The sequence below is a fragment of the Mytilus edulis genome, chromosome 2, assembly GCF_963676685.1.
Source record: "Mytilus edulis chromosome 2, xbMytEdul2.2, whole genome shotgun sequence".
In the NCBI taxonomy this organism is placed as follows: domain Eukaryota; kingdom Metazoa; phylum Mollusca; class Bivalvia; order Mytilida; family Mytilidae; genus Mytilus; species Mytilus edulis.
Window position 1 is genome coordinate 71,393,483 of NC_092345.1, and position 15,963 is coordinate 71,409,445.

The following is a 15,963-nucleotide window of genomic DNA, read 5'->3' on the forward strand; positions in this document are numbered from 1 at the left end:
AAAGGGGGGCGGGGGCCCGGCCCCCCCAGGGCCCCCTGGATCTGCCTATGAACTAGGATGCGTAGACTAAGACAGTGTCACTGTAGCAACTTCAAAGAGTAGGAACTGTACAGCAATGTGAGCTTTAATTAGATTTTTGAAGTCCATTACATGGGACGGGAAACTTGTCTAACAAAATATGGAGCATATCATAACCTAGAAACACAAGATGAGCTGCAGTCTCACAGGCACAGTAAAGCTTTCAAAAAGGTTTATGTCTAACAATGGATCACGAAGAAGCATGAGGGACAATAGACAGCATGACATATATATGCTTAAATTAAGCCAAGTTCAATTGAAAAACATATTATGGACCTTATGCATTTATTCTTTAATGTGATCAAGCTAAGCGGAAATGCCTGCGATATAATCAATCAGAAAAATTCATTTGAAAAGGAATACTATTTTTCATTGGTTCATTCTACCTTCAAATAAATTATTAAGTCCTGCTCAGATAAACTGCCCATATACGAATTCATACCCAGTAAAACGAATGTTGATCTGCACAAATAGGGGTATTAGTTGACACTGTTTTTCAAATCTAAAATATGTGGAACCATACGCATGCATATCGTAGAGAAGAAAAAAGGAGGTCATTGTTCATACCTAGATTTATGAATATTTTTTAATTATAGTTTTAATGCACTACCAATAAGAGTATAAGCTGATATCAAGTAAATGATATTGCACTTTTGACCTCGGACTTTTTTTCATACTAAAAGGCAAACACCAACCAAACTTCAACAGACCTTCAAAGCATGTTATAGTACATTGTTTCTCTGAATAATATTGCTTTCAGGTATGGTTTCACAATACATTGCATGTATCCCATTGTTCCGATTTACTTCTTCAGTTGAATGTAGCGAATAGCGCATTGTTCTACTGTTTATTGATTATATGTTTTTTGCTTGATGTTTAGTCAAGCAGTTTTCTAAGCATGTGCCAGGTCGAGTTTTTATAAGCTATTCAGAATTCATGATGTTTCGATAAAAACATACGGCACTCAAGTTGGATAATGCATGATGGGTTGAATAATTTATAGTGCCATTTTTTAACCTTTGAAATCAAACAGTGGACATATTAATTTGGAGAGAGAAGAATTGCTCTTTTATTTATCCAAATTCATTTACAGATTTTTTTAAATGCTGATAATATGTTATTTTTGTGTGAAAACATTTAATTTTTCTTGGTCAAAGATAATTGTTTTTTATAGATTGTTTGAGAAGTTTGCATACACTTTTTGTTTTAAGAATGTCATCCCAGAGCAATCCGATTCCTTTCTAAGCATTTAAAAACAAATGTCAATTGAACGATTTAATAATGACAAAGGTTAACAACGTTGTTACAAAAAAAGACCTGAACGTACAGGAGTATTTCCTATAATAAACACAAAAAAAAAATACAAACCAGGAAAGCACTTTGTTCAATGGAATACATTTGGATACTTCATGAGCATTTTCCAAATTTGAGCAAATGAAAAATCACGCAACATCATCAATCGATGTTTCTAAATATGGCCTGACGTCTGGCTCCGGCATATCACTGACTTCTTTCATATCTTGCATTTCAAATTCATAAAATTCCGTTGACGGTAGAATAGGCTCAGTATGAGCATGAGGCATACCGTTAATTTGATTACAATCAAGTTCCTGTTCTTGCTCATCGTTAGTATGTAAAATAATCGAATCACCGTGTTCATGATGGTGATGATGGTGGTTATGATTGAGATCCTGCATAATGCTAGACTCTTGATAGCTATGGTGACGAATTCCACTATGGGAATGTCCTGAATGAGTACAGTGTCCTCGACCGTGGTGATGGTGACCGGAATGTTTGTGAGAAGATGAAGATGAACCTTTTCGGTGAACGCCAGCAATTACATAATTTGTGTTCCCATTACAATGACCATTATTATGAACTGGAAGTTCAAATACATAACCTTCGCTTTGGTCTGAAAACATGTCGTCATGACCAGCAGTCATTGTAACACTCTCACTGAAGTCATACAGTTCATCATTAAAGTGAGATGACATGCTGTCATATTTTCTGGTCTTTTGTTTCCCTCTCCAGTGTATCGAAGATGGCCATCGTAATAACAAAATAACAAACACGATCATAGAAAGAGCTAGCACTGCACCTATACTACTTCCAATAGAAACGGGGATATGCCAACTTCGCGTTGAAGCGTCAACACATTTTTGTAACGTTGCTGTATCGTTTCTTAACATCATTAAACATAGTCTGTAATAAGTGTCAGCTACTAAATTGTGAACGGTGTAAGAATGCATACTTGGTGACAGGTGAGGTCCATATTGGATGTAGGAACTCGCAATCTTTTGGTAATGAACTCGATATCCCAGCACATTTGACACAGTATCAGGATTTGCTCTCCACAGTATTTCAACTGACGAAGTACTTGTTGACGAAACTTCCACTGCATCTATGTAAATTGGTAATTTTTCGGTTGAAGCCATTGTTTCCAATATTTCAAGTATCATTTCCCAATAATGTTAAAATGTAACGGTTGTTGATTGTTACTCGAATGAAAAGTGAATTATTCCATTCCAATAGTATTCAGTATAAGCAATATGCAGTTAATAATCCCTATCTGAAATGTTGCTGATAACCAAAAGATACTCGTATGAGTTTCACGGAAACAAAGTGCTATGCAATTTCTTGATATATGTTAGTTATGTTGGAAGAAAGCAAATGTATTTTTAATTGTACTTACGGCGATTATTTTAACATCCAGAATTAATTCGGAAATAAATAGAATCCCTAGATCGTAGATTCAGCGGGAAACAAATATCCCAGCACCATCATAATACATAGATCATGATCTGAGTCTTATAATGATTGCACGGACACAGCCAGTCGTCTATTTGATTTATAAATCAATTCTTTCCCCACACATTTTTTAAATGGATTACAATACCGAGGTCCTTGACAAAATACAATATTTCCACTAAATACGGAGAAAATATTCATCTACATTGAACATAAGTTTATTTGATGGAAATGCCTCAGGTAAACACCTCTGTTTTTCTGCTGTGTCAACTTTGAGATTGTAACTTTTTCTATATCATTTTCACAATATGACGAACATATGAATGATATGTATATAAATACGTTTATGTTTGACACATGTTTTCAATATCAGCATTACACGTCAGCACGCTCTTACATTTCGAAACAGTATATCCGTTTGTCACCAAATATTACAAAGACTTCCACTACAATATGCTAAATTAACACTTTGTAGATAGTTTGTGTGTCTCCTTTATTGTTTTCAATCTGTTTAAGTACACGTGCATCGATTTTCTCTCTCGCAGTGATGATTAATCCAAATACATCAACAACATTTTATGTTTATCGTCATTAATAATGTATATTTTTTTAAATTATTCTATTGCAAAAATATAAACATACACTTACTGCGTTGTTTGAAGGATCTGTTTATTGGAATAACTACAACAGTGTAGGAAATATAATTATACCAACATTATAGTTAAGTTCTGTCGGATTAATTCGCCAGTGTAATAAGAGGCTTTTCTGATCTTAATGAAAAATTCGTATTCATGGCGAAATGGTTTTAAAGAACAAAAGCATCTAAGTGTAGTCATTGATTTTAGAATAATGAGTTTTTTCTTCTTCTCTGAAATAGCACATTTTGTGTTTATAACATATTTGAATTAGCTAGCTGAAGCGCAAAACCGTCAGGATTCCTTTTGTTTGTGTATCTTTTAAATAAAAAACCATCATGACACTATTGTAAAAAAAAAATGAAAGCATTTTATGTAAGTTTTAAGCGGTGTAAGGATCTGGACATTTATTGTTTTTATCTTGTGTGCATTGCACTACCCATTAAAACTTCACAAAGGCATACACCAACAAAGGAGCACCTCATAAAACCAATATGCAATATAAGATAGACCATTTATTGAAATATAGAATCCTGGCATACAAAACATTGTGAATTATACTTTATCATTTAATTTATTATGCATATCAGTCCTGTATGTGTTCAACTCACAGGGTCGTTATCTATCGTTGGTATTTCGGTTCTATAATTTGAAGTAAGTAGAACGATGTTTGCACATAAAGCTGTGACACTGCCAATTTCGATGGCCCTTGTGTTAAATGAATTCAGTGGAAATTAGTCATACACCTCTTTTAGTAACATTTAGACATTTCGACAATTTTTTCTGCCTGAAATGACGTTCACTTGTAATAAAGCGACAATTCGACCTTTGTTACATATATACCCAAACTCCGTACAGTTATCGTTTCCGTTCCGGAACTATTTTCCTTTACTCCATCAATTAGTGTAGAGGGGGAATAGAATGCGGACCCGTATGCGGATCGGAGCTGGAACTGCCGGGGATAAGATCATTTTGATATATACCACGTCCAAATATCAGTCAACGAATTTTTGACGAGGGGGCTAGATCGTAAGGAAAAACGATATTGGGTACACAAACAGAAATCAAATATACATACACCTAAAAAAGTGTACAAAACAACTATATTAAAAAAAAAAACAGTAAAAAAAAAATAATTAAAATAGCAAAAATAGCATAAACTGTTAGGTTAAAAGCGTAAGACTTTAATCATCTAAACTGTAAGTAATGCACAAATAACTGACATGCCGTTACAGGCACCAATAACATTACATATGTCAACAGATAGGTATTTATAATATTACGTAAACAGATGTATATCTTCAAAAATATACACTTTTTTATTGTTTTGTGAACTTCTTCCCATTTCATTTTTTTTGGTAGATAAGTATCTTTTAGCATTGCGAACAAAATAGTCATGTATTTATCAATAAAAAATATCTATATTTATTTTTCAGCGATTTGAAATGTTATCTTGGTAGAGTTGTTGAATAATTAACTGGCCTTTAGCTAACAGTATTGATTCCCTTTTAATGATTTATTCTAAGATATTTTAATTGACATAGAACATAGTTTGTTCAGTTGTTTTATCTATTGCTGAAATAACATGTATTTTGTGTTATTGTCTCTGACATTCACACCTATTTGTGTATTACTATAACTCATTTTTGACAAATAACTACCATACACTTTTATAGCTAACTATGCGGTATGGGCTTTGCTCATTGTTGAAGGCCGTTCGGTGACATATAGTTGTTAATTTCTGTGTCATTTGGTCTCTTGTGGAGAGTTGTCTCATTGGCAATCATACCACATATTCTTTTTAAGTCTCCTATAGGATATATAAAGTTGTTTAAACTGATGGTAAATCTGACCGAATTATTTCAGTCATTTATAGATACCCGAGACGCATCTTAATACCCCTGTATAATAATAGATACCCTGGACACAGCTTGATCTGTTTCATTCCTTCGTCTAGATTCATGTTGGTTTACTTTATAATTATCGTCTAATAAATAATATGGTGTGGTCTGCTTCATAGACTGACACCAGTCTAATTAGACAATATACGTATAGTGTCTTGAAGTATGAAATTTAGTTGTATGAGGCTTAGAAACGGGAGAAATGCGAGGTTTTACATATCGGTTTTCTTAGTAGCTTCCGTTTAATTTAAAGAATACATTCGGTACAGCTTTATCTGCGTCATACCCCCAGTCTTATAGAGGGTACCAGATAAACAGCTTGGTCTGCTTTATACCTCTAATATAGTAAAGGATACCCGAGGTTAAGCTTGATCTGATCTTCTCTCTTGTCTTATAAAGGATATCAATGATATAGCTTTTCTGCTTCATACATCTCTTCCAATTTAGGATACTATAGAGATTCAGCTTTGTGCATACATTGACGGCCATATGATAAATGATACCAGAGAAAAGCTAAAAGATATATCTTGGTTAACTTCATATTCATATTATAGTAAAGGATACCACGCTCTGTACTCTATATGATATTAAAGGATACTATATTTACTGCGTGGTATATTTTAAACCATACTACAGATAAATTTTCATCTTATTCCAACCTCCAGTGTTACAATTAAGGTAGACTGAGATACAGATTGGTCTGCTTTTACTCAGTATAATAAATGACACAGCTTTATCGCCTTCATAACTCAAGTCTAATAAAGAATATTGCAGATACAGCTTGGTGTCCTTCATAACTCAAGTCTAATAAAGGATACTGCAGATACAGCTTGGTGTCCTGCATACCTCCAATCTAATAAAGGATACTGCAGATACAGCTTGGTGTCCTTCATACCTCCAATCTAATAAAGGATACTGCAGATACAGCTTGGTGTCCTTCATACCTCCAATCTAATAAAGGATACTGCAGATACAGCTTGGTGTCCTTCATACCTCCAATCTAATAAAGGATATTGCAGATACAGCTTGGTGTCCTTCATACCTCCAATCTAATAAAGGATACTGCAGATACAGCTTGGTGTCCTGCATACCTCCAATCTAATAAAGGATACTGCAGATACAGCTTGGTTTCCTTCATACCTCCAATCCAATAAAGGATACTGCAGATACAGGTTGGTGTCCTTCATACCTCCAATCTAATAAAGGATACTGCAGATACAGCTTGGTGTCCTTCATACCTCCAATCTAATAAAGGATACTGCAGATACAGCTTGGTGTCCTTCATACCTCCAATCTAATAAAGGATACTGCAGATACAGCTTGGTGTCCTTTATACCTCCAATCTAATAAAGGATACTGCAGATACAGCTTGATGTCCTTCATACCTCCAATCCAATAAAGGATACTGCAGATACAGCTTGGTGTCCTTCATACCTCCAATCTAATAAAGGATACTGCAGATACAGGTTGGTGTCCTTCATACCTCCAATCTAATAAAGGATACTGCAGATACAGCTTGGTGTCCTTCATACCTCCAATCTAATAAAGGATACTGCAGATACAGCTTGGTGTCCTTCATACCTCCAATCTAATAAAGGATACTGCAGATACAGCTTGGTGTCCTTCATACCTCCAATCTAATAAAGGATACTGCAGATACAGCTTGGTTTCCTTCATACCTCCAATCTAATAAAGGATACTGCAGATACAGGTTGGTTTCCTTCATACCTCCAATCTAATAAAGGATACTGCAGATACAGCTTGGTGTCCTTCATACCTCCAATCTAATAAAGGATACTGCAGATACAGCTTGGTGTCCTTCATACCTCCAATCTAATAAAGGATACTGCAGATACAGCTTGGTGTCCTTCATACCTCCAATCTAATAAAGGATACTGCAGATACAGCTTGGTGTCCTTCATACCTCCAATCTAATAAAGGATACTACAGATACAGCTTGGTGCCCTGCATACCTCCAATCTAATAAAGGATACTGCAGATACAGCTTGGTGTCCTTCATACCTCCAATCTAATAAAGGATACTGCAGATACAGCTTGGTGTCCTTCATACCTCCAATCTAATAAAGGATACTGCAGATACAGCTTGGTGTCCTTCATACCTCCAATCTAATAAAGGATACTACAGATACAGCTTGGTGTCCTGCATACCTCCAATCTAATAAAGGATACTGCAGATACAGCTTGGTGTCCTTCATACCTCCAATCTAATAAAGGATACTGCAGATACAGCTTGGTTTCCTTCATACCTCCAATCTAATAAAGGATACTGCAGATACAGCTTGGTGTCCTTCATACCTCCAATCTAATAAAGGATACTGCAGATACAGGTTGGTGTCCTTCATACCTCCAATCTAATAAAGGATACTGCAGATACAGCTTGGTTTCCTTCATACCTCCAATCTAATAAAGGATACTGCAGATACAGCTTGGTGTCCTTCATACCTCCAATCTAATAAAGGATACTGCAGATACAGGTTGGTGTCCTTCATACCTCCAATCTAATAAAGGATACTGCAGATACAGGTTGGTGTCCTTCATACCTCCAATCTAATAAAGGATACTGCAGATACAGCTTGGTTTCCTTCATACCTCCAATCTAATAAAGGATACTGCAGATACAGCTTGGTGTCCTTCATACCTCCAATCTAATAAAGGATACTACAGATACAGCTTGGTGTCCTTCATACCTCCAATCTAATAAAGGATACTGCAGATACAGCTTGGTGTCCTTTATACCTCCAATCTAATAAAGGATACTGCAGATACAGCTTGATGTCCTTCATACCTCCAATCCAATAAAGGATACTGCAGATACAGCTTGGTGTCCTTCATACCTCCAATCTAATAAAGGATACTGCAGATACAGCTTGGTGTCCTTCATACCTCCAATCTAATAAAGGATACTGCAGATACAGCTTGGTGTCCTTCATACCTCCAATCTAATAAAGGATACTGCAGATACAGCTTGGTGTCCTTCATACCTCCAATCTAATAAAGGATACTGCAGATACAGCTTGGTGTCCTTCATACCTCCAATCTAATAAAGGATACTGCAGATACAGCTTGGTTTCCTTCATACCTCCAATCTAATAAAGGATACTGCAGATACAGCTTGGTGTCCTTCATACCTCCAATCTAATAAAGGATACTGCAGATACAGCTTGGTGTCCTTCATACCTCCAATCTAATAAAGGATACTGCAGATACAGCTTGGTGTCCTTCATACCTCCAATCTAATAAAGGATACTGCAGATACAGCTTGGTGTCCTTCATACCTCCAATCTAATAAAGGATACTGCAGATACAGCTTGGTGTCCTTCATACCTCCAATCTAATAAAGGATACTGCAGATACAGCTTGGTTTCCTTCATACCTCCAATCTAATAAAGGATACTGCAGATACAGCTTGGTGTCCTTCATACCTCCAATCTAATAAAGGATACTACAGATACAGCTTGGTGTCCTGCATACCTCCAATCTAATAAAGGATACTGCAGATACAGCTTGGTTTCCTTTATACCTCCAATCTAATAAAGGATACTGCAGATACAGCTTGGTGTCCTTCATACCTCCAATCTAATAAAGGATACTGCAGATACAGCTTGGTGTCCTTCATACCTCCAATCTAATAAAGGATACTGCAGATACAGCTTGGTTTCCTTCATACCTCCAATCTAATAAAGGATACTGCAGATACAGCTTGGTGTCCTTCATACCTCCAATCTAATAAAGAATACTGCAGATACAGCTTGGTTTCCTTCATACCTCCAATCTAATAAAGGATACTGAAGATACAGCTTGGTTTCCTTCATACCTCCAATCTAATAAAGGATACTGCAGATACAGCTTGGTTTCCTTCATACCTCCAGTCCTATAAATGATACTGAATGTAAATCTTGGTCGGATTTATAACTTCAGGATGCTGGAAATACAGTTTGTTCCGATTTATTACTCCATTCTCATAAAGGATACCAGAGATACAGCTTTGTCTGCTTCTCATGTCGACGTACTCTTAACAAGTGTTCTGAATGTGTCAATGTCGACTATAAGAAAGGAGACCACTACAGCATTCCGATTGTGAGTTATCTATTTTATGGAGCACTATTCAAACAGAAGTATATGTTAAGTACTAGTATTCATTTTCCAGTTGAAACGATATATCACAAGTAACATTCTTGTATTCATTTCCCTGTTGAAACGACTGAACTACTGATTCTTAATTGTTGCTACTTAAGTTTTTCATCTTGAATTGGAGGCCCATTTCGCAAATACTTTAGTGTGATATACTGCACCAGCCGTTATGGTTAAGAATTTACCATTTTCTAAAAGCAAGCTCAGAAATTGCATGTGTTTGTCAAACAATATATAATAAAGGGATGTTGTACGGTTATGAATGATAAAACTATCCAGCATATTCTAAATCACGTGAACTATGGTTCACTTTCGACCGTTAACAATGAGCAGAACAGCCTTTTCATTGATTTGGTAATTTAGAGGTTAAAAAAAACGTCAAACATGCAACAATTCAAGCATATATGTTGCTCAGCGGCCATCAAAATCGAATATTGGTTATTTTATTGTCAATATCCAAAAAGTGAGAAAAAAGAAGAAAGAAACGCAATTGTCTCTGTTTATTGAATTTCCATTATCTAGGAAGTCGTTAACCAATAACGTCATTAGGGATACCCGTTATAAGATATTACCTAGTGATCCATGCAGATATTGTTTTTATGATCTTATTTAGGTCGAGGTGACTTTGCGATTGCTCGATGTTCTCACTATAATGTAGACTTTGTGTATGCTTGCTGTTGTGTTACGGGTATTCAGACGAAAACACGATTACATGTATACATGCACGGAAATGATGAAGGGTTGTCGACTGTTTGATATTTTTAACCAAAAAAGGTAATCTTGGACCAAACCAATTGCTCTATTTTAGTATACTTAAAGACAGATCTGGTTTTTTTATATTGATTATTAATTGAGGCTTGTAACTGTTCACAACTATACACTGTATATTTAACAATACGTGATTATTATGTCTAAGATATTGATGTGATATAGTTAATTACCAATCGGTGTTGGATTTACTTACAGAATATATTACAGCGTCTTTGTAAATCTGTATTGACAAATACAACCCAGAGCCAATGTGCATAATTAACACGTAATTACACTTTGTATATCTTTAAGTTAACTATAATAAACGCAAATAGTGATTACTTATCTTATAACTTAACGTCACTGTGTTCATATGAGCGTCATTGGTTTTTCTCCGATAGTTTAGGAGATAAATGAAAACACGATTTGTATGCAGGCCTTTACTCGCTTCCTGTAGAAACGCGATTTTCCTCGAATTTAAGTTTCATGATATGGTGTTTTTTCGACACATTTGCTAGGTATTTTATGTGTGGTACCTAGGTGGTAATGTTTCGAGTTGAACCCATTTAACAGGCGGGCACAATAGAAAACCTTTATCTCCTTCCGATCTAGTGCTTGTTTACCTCCCCATACAGTACAACTTGGCAATATTTGCAGATATTTTCCAACTGAAATTCTTTAACGACGTGCTGCTTTCGCGTTGTAAACAACGTCGTGATAAATATGTTTTTCCCCAATGTAAAGACAAGATGTAGAGTAAGACCTTTATTAAAAATGCTTTCCAAAATTTTGGGTTCCGTGATTGTGTTGATTGTTCTTAGATCTAGAAAAACCTTCAACATATAATTCACTCATAATTATTAAAAAGGCGAGATATGTCAGCACGTGCACTCTTGTTATGTATTTTGGAATTATGTGTTAAATAAGGATAAATAAAGGCAACCGTAGTATACCGCTGTTCAAACTCATAAATCCATGGACAAAAAACAAAATCGGGGTAAGAAACTAAAACTGAGGGAAACGCATTAAATATAAGCGGAGAACAACGACACAACACTACAATGTAACACACACAGAAACGGACCAAGCATCAGGCAAAATCCCATGAGAATAACAAATATAACATCAAAACCAAATACATGAATTTGGGATAGACAAGTACCGGGACACGTCTTATCGCAATGTGAATTTCCACTCAAAAAAAAAATAGGGGAAAACAAACGACGCTATGTTGAAATGTAACACACATAGAAACGAACTATAATATAACAATGGCTTTATTCCTGACTTGGTACAGGACAGTTTTAAAGAAAAAAATGATGGGTTGAACCTGGTTTTTTGGCATGCCAAACCTCCCTCTTTTATAGCCATGTGAAATATAACATTAAAATGACAACTCAACACCACAGGACTACAATATAAATAAATTGGAGAACACAATTGACAAATAAACACACGAACAACAGCCAACAAAAGGCAACAAGCTCAAAATTTTAATACGCCAGAAGTGCATTTTGTCCACACATGATCTACTAGTGACGCCCAGATACAAAAATTTGAAAGCCGAAACATTCACAAAGTTAATAATACTGTTAAGTCAAATGCTTATTGATGTTTATCTTATCTGGTTTAAAGGGCCATATATATATATAGTTTTTTTTCTCATAAATTTTGCCTCCGTCGTAGGCTAGTAGGGTAAAGATAGAACTGCAATGCAGGTATTGTCTGTTATTGTAAAAATACTTATCATTTGTACATATTCAATTATTACCATTAATATATGTAAGTATCCTATAATCTTATTTTTTTTTTGAACAAAGGATAATTATTATTGATATCACTATCTAGTAAAACGTTGTTTAAAAGTAGCAAATATGACAGATATAAACATGGCAAGGATTTCAAGATTTACACACTATTACACGACTTCTTATAGAAGTGTCGATGTTTACACGTATGTTATCTCAAGAAATGTGTACCAAGTCAGGAAAATGGCAGTTGTTATCTTATAGTTCGTTTCTGTGTGTGTTGCATTGCCGTTTTTTGTTGTTGCACTTCAGTGTTTCTGTTGTTTCGTTATTTTCCTCTAATAGTTGATGTGTTTACCTCAGTTTTAATGTTTAAAACCGGATTTGTTTTCTCATAATCGATTTATGATTTTCAAACAACGGTAAACTACTGTTGCCTTTATTTGAAAAAAGTCATTATGACTGCATCTTTTTGAATCAAACACGTCAGATTATTAATAGAGGCTCATGTATATAGGCTTTATTTTCCTTATGTCAAAATACTTATATTAATAACATACTCAAACAGACATAAAAACTATGTCTATAATTTGGAGTAAGTTGAAATTAATTTGTGATTGACACGTGTTAGTTTAAAAGAAAAAAGAAAGACTGAGCTTTGCATCATGCAGACAACTTACGTCAATTTTTCTTTGATGTCTGTCAGATTATTTGGGATTCTTTATTGAACCATATTTCTTACGAGATGCATCAGTTTAATTGGTGAAATTTAAGATGTTCAGGGTTATTTAGAGCAGTTTAATCAGATATTATTGATCATTTATGATGATAAAAGCAAATTGGAAAACATTTTCTGCTAACAAGTTTGACAATCAGCAGAAATATGGCGATGGCGAAACATTCATTTATACATATGTACATGCCACTATCCATAGTAACGAGGGGGGGGGGGGGAGGGGCAGTAACATATGATTACAGTCTTTTTCACCTTGTGTTTTATATTTTTGATTTTTAGCAACAAATGTTATGAAATTTACAGAATAAATTCATATTCTAGAATTTTATAGGCTGAGGGACGTCACTTATAAAGCGTTCTTATTGTTCTGTATGACATCTACACGATGTGTCTGTGTCTATACCGACTAACGACATCTGATCATATCTAAGATTATGGTTGTACATCTATGTCGTCAGTCTGATAGTTATCGAACGTTACATATACCAGAAATTTGCATTGCTATACGACTTGTCTCTGTATTTGAACATCCAATATTCATGTAATTAGTTATGGGTTTTTTTATATTGCGTTATGTCTTATCGTCGGGGTTTTTATTCTGAATTTTAAGTTTATTTCACAAATGTCTCATTTGTCAGAATACTCGAGTTAATTTCCAATTTTCGTGGATAATTTATTGTGTTAATCCAAATAATTATGACTTCGTCACAGCATTAATTTAAATAACCTCTCAAGACTATCATATTCATGTTAATTATTTGGACTAGTATTCTGAAAATAATTGGAACCTTTAATTCTCATTTTTATATAATTATATGAATTTCAAGATTAAATGTACGTCATAAAATACATCACTGTTTGTGGTGTTCTGTGCAGTCGTAAAAGGAAATTGTCTTTTGCTATTCTGCTGTCTACACGTTGAAATATCAATACGTGGTAAAACCGAAATGTGGTACGTTTGTATTGTCCGTCATCTTCAAATCACCATGAGTAAGTTCAAGTTGACCCTTCGCATTAGTGTGCGCAGAATTCATGGTTATATATCATACAAAACTATATTCCTATTTTTATGACTGTTTATTGATACTTTTAAATTTCACCAAAACCGAATAGAAATGACAAATTATGTCTAAATTGAGAGGAATAATTTCCGTCAAAAAGTTCAAGTCAATCTCTCTGGAAGTATAAGTCATAGCTCATGATATTTTGTTCTTTAGTTAGATGCGTCTTTAATAACCAATGGGTCCTGATAAAAATAAGGCAATCTTGACCTAAATTTCTCAAATGAGTGACTTATAAAAGTTTGCGTTAGAGTCCATATCTGAGATATAACTCGTAGAGAAAATAATATGTTGTCAGTAGATGTCTAAAAAGTAAAATCAAAAAAATACTGAACTCAGAGGAAAATCAATTCGGAAAGTCCATAATCACATGGCAAAATCAAATGACAATACACATCAAAAAGGAATGGACAACATCTGTCATATTCCGGACTTGGGGCAGGCATTTCTATTAATAGTCAGAATCGAGGGTTCTAAAAGTATGTCATTTTGACATAAAATTCATGGATGAGTAAATGAGGTGAAAGGCTGCGTTTAATATAAAAAAGAAGATGTGGTATGATTGCCAATGAGACAACTCTCCACAAGAGACCAAAATGACACAGAAATTAATCGTGATAATGGAATATGTAGACAGCTTTCTCACAAGCAAAAGTCATATCTGAGATAAGAAATACAAATATTCTTTCAGTAGACGCAACTTTGATAAAGGCGAGTTTCAAAATCAAGTCTTGAAAAGGAATAAGATGATATTCCATTTCATCAAATGCACTTTAAAGAATTAGATTTTCATCAACTGTACAATTAATAATATCTTATAGCATTATTAGAATTAATTGGATTGGAACAGTTCTGGCAATTAAGGATTAACGTCATTTCAACATACAGATTGTTTATACAATACTTTGCCTTTTTTTATACCAAAAACCTCCATATTTCCGGCCCAAAATATTGGTGCGTCCACTTATTAACTCTCTTGTATAATTTCTATATGCGTTTTTCTGTGCTGCGTTTTATTTTTGTTTGTTTGTACTGTCACGTAGTTCTGTGATTTTTACGATATTTGTTTACATTGCCATATAAGCGGGAGGTGTGGCTAGTCATACAACAATGTTCAACCAACCATTTTTATGCCTCACCTACGATAGTAGAGGGTCATTATGTTTTCTGGTCTGTGGCTCCGTCCGTCTGTGCGTCCGTTCGTCCGTTCAGGTTAAAGTTTTTGGTCAAGGTAGTTTTCGATGAAGCTGAAGTCCAATCAACTTGAAACTTAGTACACTTATTGCTTATGATATGATCTTTTTAATTTTAAAGCCAAATTAGACTTTTGACCCCAATTTCACGGTCCACTAAACATAGAAAATGAAAGTGGGAGTTTCAGGTTAAAGTTTTTGGTCAAGGTAGTTTTTGATGAAGCTGAAGTCCAATCAACTTGAACCTTAGTACACTTGTTGCTTATGATATGATCTTTCTAATTTGAAAGCCAAATTAGACTTTTGACCCCAATTTCACGGTCCACTGAACATAGAAAATGAAAGTGGGAGTTTCAGGTTAAAGTTTTTGGTCAAGGTAGTTTTTGATGAAGCTGAAGTCCAATCAACTTGAAACTTAGTACACTTGTTGCTTATGATATGATCTGTTTAATTTTAAGCCAAATTAGACTTTTGACCCCAATTTCACGGTCCACTGAACATAGAAAATGAAAGTGGGAGTTTCAGGTTAAAGTTTTTGGTCAAGGTAGTTTTTGATGAAGCTGAAGTCCAATCAGCTTGAAACTTAGTAAACTTGTTGCTTATGATATGATCATTTTAATTTTAAAGCCAAATTAGACTTTTGACCCCAATTTGCACGGTCCACTAAACATAGAAAATGAAAGTGGGAGTTTCAGGTTAAAGTTTTTGGTCAAGGTAGTTTTTGATAAAATTGAAGTCCAATCAACTTTAAACTTAGTACATATGTTCCCTATAGTATAATCTTTCTAATTTTAATGCCAAATTAGATTATTACTCAATTTTACGGTCCATGGAACATGGTAAAGGATAGTGCGAGTGGGGCATCCGTGTACTTTGGACACATTCTTGTTTTAAAATATCCTGCTCCAAGTCAGGAATATGGCAGCTGTTATTAAATACTAGTAGTCCGTTTCTATGTATG

The 15,963-nt window shown here is 34.8% G+C and overlaps 2 protein-coding genes across 2 annotated transcripts in view; one reads left to right on the forward strand and one right to left on the reverse strand.

Annotated features, from left to right (window-relative positions):
* The window catches only part of LOC139512839 (UPF0415 protein C7orf25 homolog), a 91,877-nt gene that overhangs the window by 19,620 nt on the left and 56,294 nt on the right, over positions 1 to 15,963 (forward strand). The window lies entirely within an intron of this gene.
* Positions 1,341 to 3,816, reverse strand: LOC139512834 (uncharacterized). Its single transcript, XM_071300767.1, has one exon. It carries the CDS (start codon positions 2,535 to 2,537, stop codon positions 1,521 to 1,523), a length of 1,017 nt encoding a protein of 338 aa, XP_071156868.1. The 5' UTR covers positions 2,538 to 3,816; the 3' UTR covers positions 1,341 to 1,520.